Below are 16303 nucleotides of genomic sequence, written 5' to 3'. Positions count from 1 at the left end.
CTGCCCGTGTTGCAGTTCTGTGGAACCCGAAGAATGGAAAGAGACGGCGAGGAAGACCTAAAATAACACGGAGGAGGATTTTCCTTGAAGATTTACATTCAGTTGAACTGTCATGGGATGAAGCAACAACTGCCGCGATAGACCGAGTTCAATGGCGTTCTCTTGTTGCCCGATGGGAGGATCTAAGTCTAAGTCTAAGTAAGGTAATATGTAAAACCTTAATATGATATGATGGTTAATCTTGATGTGTCCTGCTGTCCATGAGATCATGTTCTTTCTCTTTGGTTTTCTCTTTTTAGGACATAATATGGCATCTACAACTTTTTACAGAATCCTGATGATGGATGAACTTTGAGTCACCGACACATTCGTCCCAGCTGCCTGGGATAGAGAACCTGTTTAATCTGACTCTCAATTACCGTCAGGATGCTGACATTGAAGTGCCTTATGGGTCCATCGTAGCAGCAGAAGGGGAAGAGGATTTTGTACCACCCAGCAAAAACAAGCTGATTTGCTGGATTGTAAGCAACTGGAACCAGCAACACATACGGGTGAAATATTATAATGAACTGCACAAACACATTGAGGTTCATGCATATGGACAGGTCTTCGGGAAATACATCTCTGACCAAGACTACTTCCCCACCATCACCAGTTGCAAATTCTATCTGGTGTTTGAGAACTCCATCCACAAAGATTATATTACAGAGAAACTTTACAACCCACTCAATGTGGGGACAGTGCCAGTGGTGTTTGGCTCACCCAGGAAGAACTATGAGAACTATGAGAACCACGAGACTCCTTCATTCATGTTGACAACTTCAGCTCGCCCAAGGAATTGGCTGATTACCTGCTGCTCCTGGACAAAAATGAGGAAATGTACCTCAGGTACTTTGAGTGGCGGCGACACTTTAAAGTAAAGAAGGCTTATTTTTGGGCAGAGCACACATGCCTGGCTTGTGATTACTTGCGAAGGCACAAGGAATACAAGGCATTCAATAGCCTTGATAAGTGGTACTGGGATAACCAGAGATTTGAAGGTCTACGTGGACCTTGTTATATTGTTGAAGGCAGAGCTAGTGTGTACTAATGATGAATTCACCTATGCATTGTTTACAAAAGTCCAATCTGAAAGGGGTTTAACAGGGTCATGTACTTATTGAGTCTTTTTGAAAATATGTAGTTTTCATTTGCAATGCTAATCAAACTGTTATTTATCTTTACATACTTACACTAACGCGAAATCAGGAGTGACTTCACTCCCAAGTTAGTGTGTACGAAAAACAGCATTTGTTTTTGTCCATAGCAAGGTAGAGTCATTCAGGTATCACAGGCAATATAACATAATAATTGCTTTTTGTGCTTAAAAAAGACATTCATGGCTTATTTAGTAAGTCGCAAATATACAATAGTGGCAGTACAGATTAAAAGTTTAAAATTTTACTACTGTGTACATTTAATGCAGCCATCATGGACCCTTAGTTTCGATCTACACGGGCTGTTCCAACTATCTGAGAGGGAAATTCCACTTGAGGAGGTGTTCCAGATTCAAATTCCGACTGGGAACTCTAAAATTCGGATTTCCAACCTCTCCAGGCACGCACCATCAGACAGATGGTCATTATGCATTTGTAGATTTGAATTGGAGATCTTTACCCTGGTGGTATCTGACAGAAGGTGTCACTGTTATGTGAGAGGGAGGTTGCTAATTAATATTGCTGTGAATTGTTTATTGTCTCTTGTATTTTTGTCACAGTGTTTTGGATACCATGTGGATGATGATGATAGCACAGCACAGAGCCATTGTACTGCAATATGAAACTCCCACACAAATTTGTCATTTCTGACTGACTGCATTAAGCAGAAAGAGCATTTAATGAGCACATAGTATATCGACTTGATTAGGCTATTTATTTGAGTGATGCACTCTCATCCCACTTTATGACTTCAGATATATAGACTGATATTGTTTCATGGTTTCGGGCAGACTTTGACATATGGGTAAAGTAAGTATTAACTAAGATCTAATGAAATTGGCTCCCATGTGAAGAAAACAGTGAAAGATGTGATCTGTTTTCATGCTTGCTGCAAGGTTGTCTATGTTGTTGTATAATCATCATACCACAGTGTTGTTTGGGAGTAAGTGTCTGCATATGGAAAATGTGATTCTCGATTATTTTATTTATTTATTTATTTAAAATATAGCGTTACACCTCATCCTTGATGTGTCCACTGATGCAAAATAGAATAAAAACAGTTGTTTTCTTATGGAGTATGGTTCCAAATGTCATAGTGGACCCTGCATTCAAACAATGTAGTGAACTGAAACAGGAATTGGTTTTTTATCTGTTTTTTGGGTGTCTTCTGTCTCCTTCATGTTCTCTCTCTTTGCTTTTTTTTTTTTTTTTTTTTTTTTTTTTTGCACAAAAACAAAGAAAAGGAGCTTAAGCTTGTCTATCCTCCTGTTTAAATTTGTTCGTGGATCGCTGCTGCACCGGAGAGTAATTCTCTAGATGATATATGACCTGGTTTCCCTAAAAAAAACCGCTGTAGTTTTAGGGGTTAGGTGGGATGTTGTTTCTCCAGAAGGTACCATTTGAGGCCAGTTCACTGAAATAATCCATTAGAAGTCAGTTAATTTTTTTTCGCCATCGTTTTTATCTTGCCAGCTGCTGTGTTTTACTGTATATGTCTGATAGTGTCAAAAAGAAAATAAAGATTTGGACAAACTAATGATTTTTTCTTCTTTTTTCCAATGATGCTCGTTCATAATATATTACATGACAAAGGATGGCTGGATTATGCTAAAACTATCTGGAAAAAAACATAATGCTTGCTTTTACACATTTGGAAATCCACTTCTATATGAGCAAGGTACCTACACACTGCTCCCTGGGCGCTGGATTGGTGGCTGCCCACTGCTTCACTGAGTGAATGGGTTAAATGCAGAGGAATAATTTCCCTAGGGGATTAATAAAGTATAGATTATTATTATTATTATTATTATTATTATTGTTATAAACCCAGCTAGCCAGCATAACTTAGCATAAAAATTGAAAACAAACAAACTCTTGTAGTGAAGCTGAGCTCTATAAAAGCAGCACAACCATTTTAAATGGGGTTAAACAAATACCTGTTTAATCCCCATACAGCTGTTTCCCCTGTAACTATGCTAAGCTAAGCTAAGCTAGGCTAAACAGCTGCTGCCGTAGTGTCATAGCGTTTACACAGACATGACATTTGTATCAGTTGCATCTTGGCAGGAAAGCAAATAAGCTTATTTCCTAACTATTCCTTTAAATTTGTCTTATAAATATTATGTCAACATTCTCATTTTTCAAGTTAAAAATGAGAATTGGCTTGAAATATTTTGCAGGATGCTGCCTAATGTGCATTCTTGCATCTATATCAAATGTCATTTCCACACTCAATGCCCACACTGTTCTACATTGCCATGTAATGCAGGCGGCGGTATAAATAGCCATCCAAAAGCCTTGATAACTGATTGATGAGATGGACGAGAGAGTGTTGTGGTGGTTACAAATCAATCTTCCGGCTGTTGTTAGTTACCCCATATCCTCACTGGTACTTTGGTATTTCCAGTCATCCAATACACCACGCAGAGATGACACAGTTTTGTCAAGTACCTCCACTCAATGCCACAGGTCAACATGGGTGTTGCTGAGATCAGTGGCAGAAATAATCCATCCATGTCAATTGGGGATTAATGTGAAAGTTCAGACGGTGGTGGGGAGATTGTCCGTGCCACAGACAAGGGTCACTGTCCCTAACTGTAGATTTCACATTTGCTCTGTTGCACACAATACAGAACATTTCACAATGGTCATATCAGAGATGACTTGTACCGATGAACCTGGAGGTAATTATCACTCACTTTGCACTTTGCATTTCCTTTCATCTTCCTTCTAGCCTCTATCCTAGTTTTTTTTTTTTTAACAACCCCATTTCCAAAAAAGGAAGCTGCCTAAACTGTAAATAAAAATAGAATATAGTGATTAGGAAATCTCACAAATCCACATTTTTCACTGTATAAAACACAGAAAACTGAAAATGTTTAATCTGAGAATTTCTCCATAAGATTCTCCCAGAATATTTTGATGATATTATGCAGTCTAGACGATAACTGTTATGTTAGATGTAGTTTTTTGTAGACTGGTGAACCTCTGCCCACTTTTGAAAAACGATGGCTCTCTAAGATACCCAAAACCAACACTGATGTGTTGCCAATTAACCTAATTAGTTCCAAAATTTCCCACCAGCTATTTTTTTTAAACATTTAAATTCCTACCACACTAATGAGTGTGTGGGTTTTTTTTATTTTTATAATTGTCTAAGAATCTGAAGCATGTTTACATTACACTTGTTTATTTATGCTTCACTGCTTGTCTTTCAGTAAGCATGAAGCTACCATTACAGGACGGTGTTGCCGAACACAGAAGAAAGAAGAGAAGCTTTCTAGAAGGCATGTTAGAATTTAAATACTTCCAAATGCCTACAAAAATTCTAACATTCAGCACTACACTGTCATTCGAAGTGAAACGCTAACTTTACCTACAGCTGATCCAAATACCACAAAATAAGGCAAGTCACCAGAGAACATTTCAGTGGGTTGTATCAAAGTCCTTCTTCTACAAAGTCTCCGGCTCTACATGCCTAAGAGGTGACAATTCTGTCTCCTCTTTAGTAATGCGATCAGATTTCTGGCTCTGTAGCACATCTTGTCACTTGCTCATACCATGACTCACTTTGGTGAGAACTAGAGTGTGGATTGAGGAGCAGAGTTAGTGAAGGCATTACCCCGGCATTCACGGGGCCTCCCTGAAGGGGTGTAATGTTTTGTGAGATTGTAGACTTAGTAGATTGTATCTTCCTCCCCCCAGCGACCCCCCAGTGTGGCTATCCTGTTCAGTTAGAAATATTGTGTTGAAAGCAGACTCTCCACATGGCAGAAAAGCACAGAGGCCTGCTCAAAGGGCAGCTTTCTGTGAGTCCACTTATTAACTACTGGGGCAGCTCCTCATCTCAATCTAATGGATCCCACTTATGCTGTCATCACCATGCCAACCAGCTGTCAGCTTTGGTGCAGTGAGGCTTTTGTGCTTCAGAGAGATGCAACTGTGTCGTGTTGATCTGTCTCAGTCTACAACAAGTCACCACCTCAAAGGAGCCACCAAAGTAAATGCTTCTCTTCTTCTCTGCGATCATTTGATTATTGTAAAGCCTGAATACATTAAGATAAGAGGACACCTGAGTCCAGGTCAAATAAAGGCCTATTTATTGGGGCTTGACAGGCCACATAAGAAATCTGTTGGCAGTTGCCCACTTGCTGACTTCAGAGGATTATGCGGGCAAAAAGGAATATGCAAGATCAGCAAGCTCTTTGCTTGGCAGAGTTGGCGCTGTCTGCTCTAGAAGTTAATAATCCAAGAGACAACAACCAGCACCTGCTTCCCATCAGATACAAATCAAAGCCACGATAATAAAATCACAACCATGCCTGCACAGATTATCAGATAGAGCTGCAATAAACAATAATCTCCGCTTTAATATCCAATGAATAACACTGGCGGTTGACATGCAATTTATTTCTCATGGTTTTCGTATTATGGCAACACACTCAGGGAGAGGAGTAAGAGTTTTTGTTTGGTGGAGAATATAGGTCACCTCCTCCCTGCCTGCGTGTCACATGACGACAGACATACCGAGAAGCAATGCAACAAAGATTAGAAGCTTTCGCAAGGCAGTGGCCGCACTGGTCCTACAGTTGGGTTGCTTGGTTTGTTTACATTTTGTGTGGCTTTTTGATTTGCAGCCACTGCTACTGTATGAAGAGCAGCGGGAGACAAGGATTCAATACAGTGATAACTTAATCCAGAGCACCAGACAATTTGGTGTAATCCAGTGGATCTGCTTAGAATTAAGAAGAACTTGAAGGATGCTATGACTTGAAATCAGAAATATATATACATATTTAAATGTATTACAAAAAGCCTGCCTGAATTACTGACATGAAATTGTTATTTTGTGCTTAAAGCTTAACATAACACATATAGCGTAGGTAAAAAAAAAAATAGCATGGTGTTACATTATCCCTCAGAGGTTTGTAGATACCGCCTACATACACTGCAAAACCATGTACCAGCATCATCTGCTGATCCCAAAATGGATTTAGTACCAGAGTGTAATTCTAGATGAATTTCTTCACAAGGAGTGCTACTGGAGTTAATGTAGGGAGAAGACAAAGGGGAATAGAGTTCATCTACACAAAACTCCATTCCTGTCAGCCTCATCACTGTCACTGACCTTCCTGTGTGTGTGTGTGTGTGTGTGTGTGTGTGTGTGTGTGTGTGTGTGTGTGTGTGTGTGTGTGAGGGATTAAACCAGTGGGTCGGGCTGGTGGTCTTCCCAGGCTATTTTTATGAAGATGTCTGCTCCCCTGATCCTTTGGAAAACTGATCGGAGCATATGTTCCATGATTCAAATGCAATTAGTCAACCGTCAATCAAAGACGTAGGTGAATTTAAATGTTTAAACGGGTAGGAAAGAACGAGAGGAGTAACAAGAGTATCGCTATTAGCAGGATGGTCACCATTTAAACTGTCATTACTGCTCCTCCTCTCTTATTTTGCTGGGGATGGATTGAAGGCCCACAAGCACGCAGCTTCACCCTTCTGAAGTGCTGCCAAGGTGCTCTCAATAGCCACTGAGAGGTCCTGGCAATATAGTTCAGTACCTGGCAGTCACAAAGCTGCTGGCACCTACTTCTCATAAGCCATCTGCAACTGCTTGTGTGTGTAGGAGGCACTGACAAAGGCCACAAGTGTGTCCAGACATGTTACAGCATCCAAATGACTAACTATCTCTGCTGTGGTACCACTGTCCAAGCTGATAATAGTGTGTCGAAAAGATTTAGCATTTTCAAGCTCAAATCTTCTCTTTTAATGTACTGTCTGTATACATGTGAAACTGATTTGGAAGCCTTACATTATTTATATGGTGGTCAGTCATGTTTCCCAACAGTAATCTTCTTGTGCTAAAGTTGCAAATCTCTCTGCTTTTTTGCATTCGGGGGATGAGACAACAAAGAATAAATCAGTCCAAAGGCTTAGAGATCAGCACACCATCAACTCCCTTAAAAGGTGCAGAACGATGCAGTGAAGTATGCCCATTCTCCCCGGAGATCACTGCTAATAAGAGGGCCTGTATTTATAGAAGAGCCCCCCTAGTGGATACCCCATAATCCTGCCTGACCCCTTTTCATCCCTGCCCCATCCCTGTGCCTCTGCAGTCTCTGGCTTCAGTCTCATCCTCACCCTGAATCAACTGAGGTAGAGAACTCTTTAATACAACACTGTTATTTTTTTCCCCTTTAAATTATTTTTGAAAGAAGGGGAAATTGCTTGTCCTCTTTACTTGCTTGATGAGAAAGAGGATAAATTGCCTGGACTATTATTACTTTTCCCTATCTCTCCTGTTCTTCCTTATTGTTCATTTTTTTCTCCTTCTGCTCTCTTTGACCTGCAGCTAAGAAAAGCAAATAAGATGCCCACCAGCGAGCGTTTAGACTGCCATTACTGCAAAGACTCCCTGCTGGGGAAGAAGTACATAATGAAAGATGACACGCAGTACTGCACTAAGTGCTACGAGAACTTGTTCGCTAACAACTGCGAGGCGTGCTCCTTACCAATCGGCTGTAACTGCAAGGTAAGAAAGCAACAGTGTAGACAGTGAGAATAGTGTAGTGCGAGATGAGAATGTGAGGTTAGTGGTTTGAGTCTGTAGATGAGAAATGTGGAAGGATTTCAGTTTTAGAGCTGTTAAATGAACCATTAGCCTTACAGAACATCAATAATAATCACATGCAAAATATTTGCAGGATCTCTCCTATAAGGATCGTCACTGGCACGAGCAGTGCTTCAAGTGTGGCAAGTGCAGCCGCTCTCTAGTGGAAAAGGCCTTTGCCGCCAAGGATGATTTGTTGCTCTGCACTGAGTGCCATGCACAGGATTACTCCTCCAAGTGTACCACCTGCAAGAAAACCATCATGCCAGGTACATGCAGTGATGATGGTACTGGATAATGTCACCTGAAAGCTAGATCATAATATAGTGTTAAATATATATTCAGAGGTTATGGCTAAAATTTAAGGATAAGGCAGCAATGAATTGGTGAAACCTCTTAAAGTATCGACTTTGAAGCTACAATGAACAAAAAGATATGCCTGGGAAAATCTAAATTCAACAAGTTTTTATTACACACATTTATTACACACATTTATTACACACATTTATTACACACATTTATTTCTTTTTATTACACACATTTATTTCTTATTGGGGAAAAAAAAGAGTTCAAAAGACTAGAATTTCTTCCTTTGCCTAAAATTCTTTCCAAGATTATTTCAGTTGCATCATCCCCTCCCTGCAGACAAAGCAGGCCAGCTTTGGGCCGCGGTGTGTTTCTGTCATAGAGGGACCATATGCTGACTAAGCTGCTCTCGTCCCGTGTGCCAGGTTCCCGCAAAATGGAATACAAGGGGAACAGCTGGCATGAGACCTGCTTCCTGTGTCACCGCTGCCAGCAGCCAATAGGAACCAAGTCCTTCATCCCTAAAGACACCGGTTACTTCTGTGTGGCCTGCTTCGAGAAGCAGTTTGCATACCAGTGCTCCGCTTGTAAGAAGGTAGGGTTACAGCTGAGTGGATTACGTGTATTGAGTGCTACAGTAAATCCCCCTGACTCTGGCATTTTTGTGTTAGTCACACTGCAGGGAGGAGAATAAAGGGAAGAAATGGGAATAGCACTGTATGTCTCTTTTTGCTAAGCGCTCTATTTCTCTTGCTTGTGCTTCTTCTAGGCCATCACAACAGGTGGGGTGACCTACCAAGAGAAGCCCTGGCACCGCGAGTGTTTTCTGTGCATTGGATGCAGAAAGCAGCTGTCAGGCCAGCGCTTCACCACTAGAGAAAATTACCCCTACTGCCTGGAGTGCTTCAGCAACCTATACGCAAAGAAGTGTGTGGGCTGCACCAAGCCCATTACTAGTGAGTTTTCATTCTACTCGCATTTAAGCTTTTAAGTTTGTGTTGTCGAGGGAGTGTTAGCAACACAAGGTGATGATTTTACATTGACATAAATGCATGGCTCTCTGATGCATGCAGGTCTGGCAGGAGCCAAGTACATCTCCTTTGAGGAACGCCAGTGGCACAGTGAGTGTTTCACCTGCATGCAGTGCTCTGTGTCACTGGTGGGGCGTGGCTTCCTCACCCAGCGTGACAACATTTTGTGCACTGACTGCGGGAGGGACAAATGACCTTTACATGCCAGGATCACAGCTCTACCCAAATGACAACAACGCCTGCTGTCTGATAGAAATACTGTGGATCTACGAAAGTCTCGCACAAGAATGCCTTGCACATAAAAAGCCTTCAAGTGTCATTATTTTAGTGTGTTTGTTTTTTTTTAAAAAGAAGACATTATCTCTTGTATGTCACTCACACACACCCACACACAGATTTTAAAGTTAATCTGGCATGTATGTTTTTCTTGATGACAAAGCAATCATTAGCTGTCTGATGCAGTTTATTGTACATCTGTTGTGCCTAGATATAAACGTATCCACACTAAAGAAACAATAAATGATGCATGATTTTTGGATTTGCCTCAGGTGAAATATGTCTTGCCATATAGATCTTTTTTAGTACTGCTTCTGTTCATCTCATCATAACTTAATCTGCTCCGGGCCTTTTGTATATTTAACTCAAATTCCATAGTGAGGACAGAGGGCACAAAGTTCACTGTAACAGATGTAGCTGCGGTGGTAGGTTTTTTTTCTGTTTTTATGACCACAGTGTCTTCTCTCAGTCATCCTTGGGGCAATCATCGCTATAAAACAATCCCCCTTGCTGTGTTTCTGTTGCCTCTTGACCTCATCACACCCATCTCATGAACGTTGTAAACAAACTCAAACAAACCACGATCAGCAGATCGCTTCTGCTTGTCCATTATCCACTGACCAAAGTGACCGCTCCAGCCCCACGCGCATACCAAGAACACAAGAAGCCGTAACTGTGGCCACCTCAAAAATATCCATCTTCTTCACCATGAACTTGTAAAAGTTGGTTTTCTTGGTGAGGCTGTTGGATGAGTTGTGTAAGTGTCCTCACATGGCAGGATGAGCGGTAAAAAATGCTGACATAGATTTCCTGTCAGGATATAGTCACATGGGGGGAGTTGTAACTTTTTTACACTTCATAAACTTGTAGAGGAATTAGAGGAAGGTTGGACAACAGAGAGGTAGGAACATCTTACTGTGTTTAGCTTTGATTTAAGCATATATCAGTGACTTTTGAAAGAACTCCTTTTTCTTCTGCTTGAACTGCATCCCATTATTCAACATTAATACTTTTTTGCAATGGCTTTTAGTGCCTTCAGACAAGCTCACATATATGAAAAACGAGCATTCTCGAAAGAGGACAAATCCTGCATCCAGTGCCTTGAGTGCTATGACCAAAATGTTTACATAGGGACTAAAGATGCAACAGTCCAACACCTCATTCTGACAAGCAGCACAAATGGAGACAAGAGCCCTGGCCTGACCAAAATCAGAGAAGGTAGGGCAAGAAAACTAGGCTCAAGCAACTCTGTAAATCAACTGAGGGCAGTCCCACTTTTCAACCATCTGCTGGTCCTGTGGGACCGGAGCGTTACTGCCCTCAACATGTTTTCCTTAGAGCCTGTTCCTGCTCTGAAGAAGATCCAGCATGTGTCTTTGTTTGAGGTGTGCGACTCATTGCTCGCATCGGAGGGGACGTGTGTGCAGATGGTGACGTCTTCCAGCCGCAGGAAAGTGCTCCGGATCCATGTGGTGGGAGTGGACAGGTGGGAGGTTGTAAAGGAAGTCTCTGTGCTCCAAGACCCTGTGGCCTTGGCGGTGGATGGTGCAACTCTGTGTCTTGCCACCAGTGACAGGTACCTCCTCTGTGATATTCAGATTGGCAGCTGTGAGGAGCTCTTTCCTCATAATCACAGCAGGCAGCATGTTATTGTTACCTCACTGGGAGAAGGAGAATTCCTCTTGAATGGGCCCGAATTTTTAGGTAAGAGCTGCCAAAATATCCAACAGGCTTTACATTCATGTGCCATTATGCTTAGCTTCTAAAACAGCTCATTTCATATCACTCATAAGTCATTAATCCATCTAGCCAGAGGATATTTATTTTGCCAAGATATCATTTCTCCATTCTCATCCCTCAGGCATGTTTGTGATGAAGACAGGGATATGCCAGCGCCCTCCCCTTCAGTGGCCTCAGGAGGTGCTGGCAGCTGGGGCATGTTTCCCTTACGTCCTAAGCCTGCAGCCCGAACTGTTGTCTGTTTACAGCATGTTGGATCAGCAACGCAAACAGACTGTGAGTCTCACTGGAGCAAGGGGTCTACTTTCCACTTCAGGTAAATCCAGCGACATCAGTTTCTCATCTGATCCAGGTCAGATTAATCGCAAAGAGCCTGCTTTTGTTTTTAAAAGACGTAGTCATGTTTGTCTCAGTTTGCTCAGATATAGTCAGTCGTTCTTGCGCCTTCTGAGAGTTTCTAAAAACCAAAAGCAAATGTCCCCTCAGATGGTGTGTTAGTGTTCACAGAGAGAGACATTTTCAGCCTGAGCCTGGTATCATTCGAAGAGCAGATCCAGGCACTTGTAAGGCACCAAAGGGTTGAGGAGGCCTTATTGCTGCTGGAAGGGGCTCAAAGCCGTCATCCACTTGACTCATACAAGGTGAAGCAGAATTTATAGGCACACTGAAGGATGCAAACTCACATCACACTGATTTTAAAATATAGCTTTGGCGTTATCAGGTAGCCTCCAAATCTTTTACTTTTGCTGCCTGCTTGTGTGCTGCTGTAGCTCCGGCTGCTTTGTACAATCATATTGACTTTCAGATTCATGCATTACAAACCCAACTAGCAATGCATAATATGGTTTGAATTTACCATTGATCAGACTGTCAAAGCATAGACTTGTTACCTTACAGAGAGTATACGCAGGTATATTCGATATCGATGAATGCAACTGAAGGCAGCAGATGGCGTTTGACTTTTAGCGTAATCTGTGCCACATCTCAGCTTACAGGTTAAAGATGAAGAGGCTAATTAACACAATCATGAATCATAGACATTTCCCATTTTTCTGCTACTTGTTTTTCTTGAAGTGTAACATTTTAGCCTCAAGAGAGTCACAGTGTCTTCTGCCTCAGTTATTTCAGTTCACATATTGGTGCGTTAAATATGCTCATACAATATGTGCCTGGTTTAAAAATAAGACTATTTTCCCCTCGCAGGAGCTACAGAAGGCCATCACTTGCCTGGCTGGATTTGCTCATTTTTACCAGGAGGGTTTTTCCCAAGCCAAAGATCTATTCATGTGAGACCAAACTCCCTCTCCCATAACAAAACACTCCAAAATACATGCTAAATAAATCTCAGAACACTGCTTTAAAGATGTGTACTTTCTGCTTCTTCCATATGAAAAAATGTATACTTATTACCCACTTGAACAGTAAAGGTGAGCTGGACCCGAGAGAAATCATCCGCCTGTACCCGGATATGTGTCTCAGCGCGGACTTTCAATCTCATCTTGATCAAATAAACAAGGGCAGAGATCTCCAGGTGCTCAAGAAGGAGGACAGAAACAAATTTCATCATTACCTGGCCTTCCTGGGAGATTTTCTCAGAGCAGTAAGGGGGACAGAGAGAGGCCTGAAGTGCAGTAAGGAAGTGGACAGCACCCTCCTGAGGCTGTATGTAGAAATGAACGATGATGAAAAACTCCAACAGCTTGTTGCTTTTCCCAGTAAGTGCAGTCTGGACCTCTGTGTCCCTGTTCTGGAGCAACACCACAGGTGAAAATGAATCATTATTAGTTATACAAATGATCTGAAATCACACCTATAAATCTGAATATTTTGCTTAGGACACAACCATGCTTTTGATTTTAGATTATTTATTTCAGATAATTTACTTTTTGAGAATCATTTTGACTTCTTTTCTTTTTTTCTTTTTTTTTTTTACAGATTTTTTTCTTTAGGTTCCCTCTACGAAAGCCACGGGCTGCACACTGATGCAGTAAAGGTACACCCCCCCCCAATCCAAAAAAACATCACATATGTTCACACAAACTTGATGTATGAAAGCAGTGTATTTTAACTGGTTGTATTCTTCCAGACTTGGGTGAAGATTACAGATGGCTTGTGTAAAGATTCTTCCTGCTCAGATGTATATGGACACATCGTGGCGACTCTCAGTCAGCTCAGAGACAAAGACACCGTGTGGGCATTTGCAGATTGGACTTTACAAAGAAACCAAGAGGTGCCTTTTTCATTTTTCACACTCACTACCAAACTGCAGAGGGCAGAGTTGTACAATACAACTATGTATTGCAGACATAGAAAAGTGACAAATTAAAGGAAAATCTGAATTGCTTTGTCTGATTGGTGGAATGGCTTCTTCCAGGACGTTGATACCCTCATCTGCAGTAGAGTCACTCAATGGTTAAATACATATGAAACTGTCTGAATCACCTGCAGTGACCTTTAAGGTTTGGTAGTGCATTGAACCACTATCATCAAAACACCAAATGAGGGGTTATCTTTAGAAAGAATCATATTCCATCCCTCCATCAGAGTCTGAGAAATGCTAAATAAATAAATGGTAAAGTGCATTAAAGCTGCTAAAGTGATTCATGGTCCCACTCCCATGCTTTACTAAGAAACAGTGAGGTGTTTTTTTCCTTTAATCTGTCTCTGGCCTACATAAACCATATACTGTATATGTGGACATCAACCAGTGATTTATGTACTCCTATTTTGAAGCCTTGAGCTGATCATTTTGGCTGTCATCGTCTTGTTTTAATGAAACTGAAGTTGATGAGGGTGTGGCAGATATGATTGAAAAACCAAGGGCCACTTTGTGCTCATATGGCAGCAATTTGTCAAACATAAAGTCAGTGGCAGAGCCAGAGGTTTTTTTATGTTTAAATTCTTGTTTTAAATGCCGATAAATCCCATAAGATTATTGGAATATAAATGTATCTGCGACTGTATACGTCAACAGCTCTAAATGGCACCACCTTTTTTGTAGAAATTGCCTTATAAACCAATTTGTAGTGATTAAATACATTTTACTTTATTTGATAAAGACAGGTGTGCAGATTTTCATCAAGCGCCCACCAGATGGTCAATTTGAAACACAAGATGTCCTCACATTCTTGGAGACGTTTCCACTGGCATTGATTTTCTATCTTGAGTACTTAATCCATGATTTAAATAGCGAGGTGGGTACACCAACAGCTCCTTAATCTAATAACCTAAATTAAATGCGCAGACATGATTGATGTAATCTGCCCCCAGGAAGAGAGCCATCACAACCGTCTGGCCCTGGCATATGTTACTCAGATGCTGCAAAAGGAAGATGAAAGAGTGAGGGTGACCAGAGGGAAGCTGCAGCAGCTGCTATGGGAGTCCAAATTCTATAACATCTCCACAGTGTATGGTGTGTGAATTAGTTTGCGTATTAAAATAAATCATTGTGGAATTAGCAGCAAGTTAAAGTAAACGTCATGATTTTTAACTCATTGCAGACAGAGTAAAGTCAACAACGCTACACCCAGAAAAGGCCATTCTCCTTGGTAGGTCTGGTGAACACTACCAAGCACTGCAGATGCTTGTACATGAGGAGAAAGACCTCCAGGCTGCAGAGGCCTACTGCTGCAGGGCAGCCCAGGACAAGGACTCACAATTCAGGGAGGTCCTCCTGCTCACTCTTCTCCAAATCTACCTGAGCTCCAAGGATCTCACAGGGGCAGCTGTGGATCTTCTTAACAGCCAACCTCATGTTTTTGCACTGGAGAAGGTACTCCAGCTCCTTCCTGAGTCCTGGTCTGTTCAACTGGTCTCTCAGTTTTTAGTCGTATCCCTCAGGGAAACCTTCCACCAGAGGCAGATGGTGAGATTGCAACAGGCTTTGGCCCAGGCGGAGCTCCTGAGGCACAAGGTCACTTGGGTGAGTTTAATGATACAGTTCACATTTTTACTGCAGTGAACACTGAATTTCTCCTTTTTCTTTATGAGCCCTGTTGCACTTTTACTCTCTCGTCTGCAGATGCAGGTCTCAAAAACAAAGTTCAGAGTGGACAAGCAGCAGAAATGTAGAGTTTGCCAGGGAGAACTTACAGAACCACACTTTGTCCGTAACCTGCGAGGTGAGGTGGTGCACATAAGCTGCATGGGCTACTCTGCATTATAACAGCAGACTTTTTTTTCTCACTGGACTTTTAAGAATCTCCTTCATTTTTTACATTTCTGCTTCCAACCTGATGATTGGTCTGATCATAGAGCCAGACTCTACCAGAATCAAAGTCAAGGACAACTTTGCTACTAAGATTTCAAAAAAAATGTTTAAACAAAGGGATTCAAACTGGAAAAGAACAAGCAATGCAGTTTTTGCAGGCAACCATTTTTAGACAGATTGTAGACATCAAGAGCAATAAAGTCAGTTGAGAAAAACCCTCAGGGGTGTATATTCACTGATCAGACAGTGGTATTTTACATGGAAACCACCTGTGGTCACCCTGATGACCAGAAGGAATATGGCCGTCCTCCACTGCTGTATATATACATCCCTGCCATCATGGTTTCCACTGTGTATATTTGTGTACACAGAGCTGGAAATAGACAGTCAACAACCAAGAGGCTGCACGTGAGAGACTTTTTTTATTCAGCACAAGCATTAATAAACGTTTATTACACCCTGAAATAGAAATCACAATTGCAGGTTTAAAACTGGAACGTAAACACTGTGGTCAAAGTTTTGAGTCACTTTAATTTAATAAACTAATTTTACGAGCAAGCAAATGACATGTCTGCACCATCTATAGAATATTTTTTCCCCAGCATCATTCCTGTATCATTAGAGAGCTTCCAAAAACTATCACACAAACTCCAGTGTGTCCACATGTACAGCATGGAAATCATCTGAACACTTAAACATATATCATTAAAGTCATAAAGTATTTGTCTGTTTGTGCTGTAATTTTGTCATTAAGGCTAACCATAGCAATTTCTTTATTCTGATGCATTTTGAGATAAGCGCTCAGGAGACGCCTAAAGCAGCAGCACTAACTCGGGCATGTGGTTGGACTGCTTAAGGTTTCAGCTGGAGCTGAGTGACTAATTGTAGTACAGATAAATGGGGGGGGGGGGGGGATTTCGTTGTTCTCACTGCAGGT

At 41.5% G+C, this 16303-nt stretch overlaps 3 protein-coding genes across 4 annotated transcripts; all 3 read left to right on the top strand.

Annotated features, from left to right (window-relative positions):
- The first annotated feature begins 344 nt into the window (after positions 1 to 344).
- On the top strand, positions 345 to 1090 carry LOC102196402 (alpha-(1,3)-fucosyltransferase 9-like). Its single transcript, XM_013908395.1, is given in 2 exon segments — positions 345 to 791; positions 794 to 1090. Coding segments are annotated over 2 exon segments (744 nt in total).
- A 6171-nt stretch (positions 1091 to 7261) lies between these two features.
- Positions 7262 to 9678, top strand: fhl5 (four and a half LIM domains 5). Its single transcript, XM_005723751.2, has 6 exons — positions 7262 to 7349; positions 7546 to 7725; positions 7898 to 8072; positions 8535 to 8704; positions 8879 to 9065; positions 9183 to 9678. The coding sequence occupies exons 2-6, from the start codon at positions 7564 to 7566 to the stop codon at positions 9332 to 9334; spliced, it is 846 nt and encodes a 281-aa protein (XP_005723808.1). The 5' UTR covers positions 7262 to 7349; positions 7546 to 7563; the 3' UTR covers positions 9335 to 9678.
- Positions 9679 to 10302: 624 nt separating this feature from the next.
- Positions 10303 to 16089, top strand: LOC102208376 (transforming growth factor-beta receptor-associated protein 1). Of its 2 annotated transcripts, none has more exons than XM_005723750.1 (11): positions 10303 to 11120; positions 11278 to 11472; positions 11643 to 11797; positions 12360 to 12442; positions 12579 to 12920; positions 13092 to 13149; positions 13243 to 13386; positions 14216 to 14350; positions 14427 to 14568; positions 14657 to 15078; positions 15184 to 16089. In XM_005723750.1, exons 1-11 carry the CDS (start codon positions 10436 to 10438, stop codon positions 15319 to 15321), a joined length of 2499 nt encoding a protein of 832 aa, XP_005723807.1. In that variant the 5' UTR covers positions 10303 to 10435; the 3' UTR covers positions 15322 to 16089. The 2 variants fall into 2 exon arrangements, with proteins under 2 accessions (XP_005723807.1, XP_005723806.1); XM_005723749.1 differs by having other exon boundaries at positions 15178 to 16089.
- The last annotated feature ends 214 nt before the right edge of the window (positions 16090 to 16303 follow it).

The sequence above is a fragment of the Pundamilia nyererei genome, unplaced genomic scaffold (genome assembly GCF_000239375.1).
Source record: "Pundamilia nyererei isolate P.nyererei 1_Seehausen unplaced genomic scaffold, PunNye1.0 scaffold00010, whole genome shotgun sequence".
Taxonomy (NCBI): Eukaryota; Metazoa; Chordata; class Actinopteri; order Cichliformes; family Cichlidae; genus Pundamilia; species Pundamilia nyererei.
The sequence above is the reverse complement of the archived record's forward strand: the minus strand, read 5'-3'. Positions and strand labels throughout refer to the sequence as shown.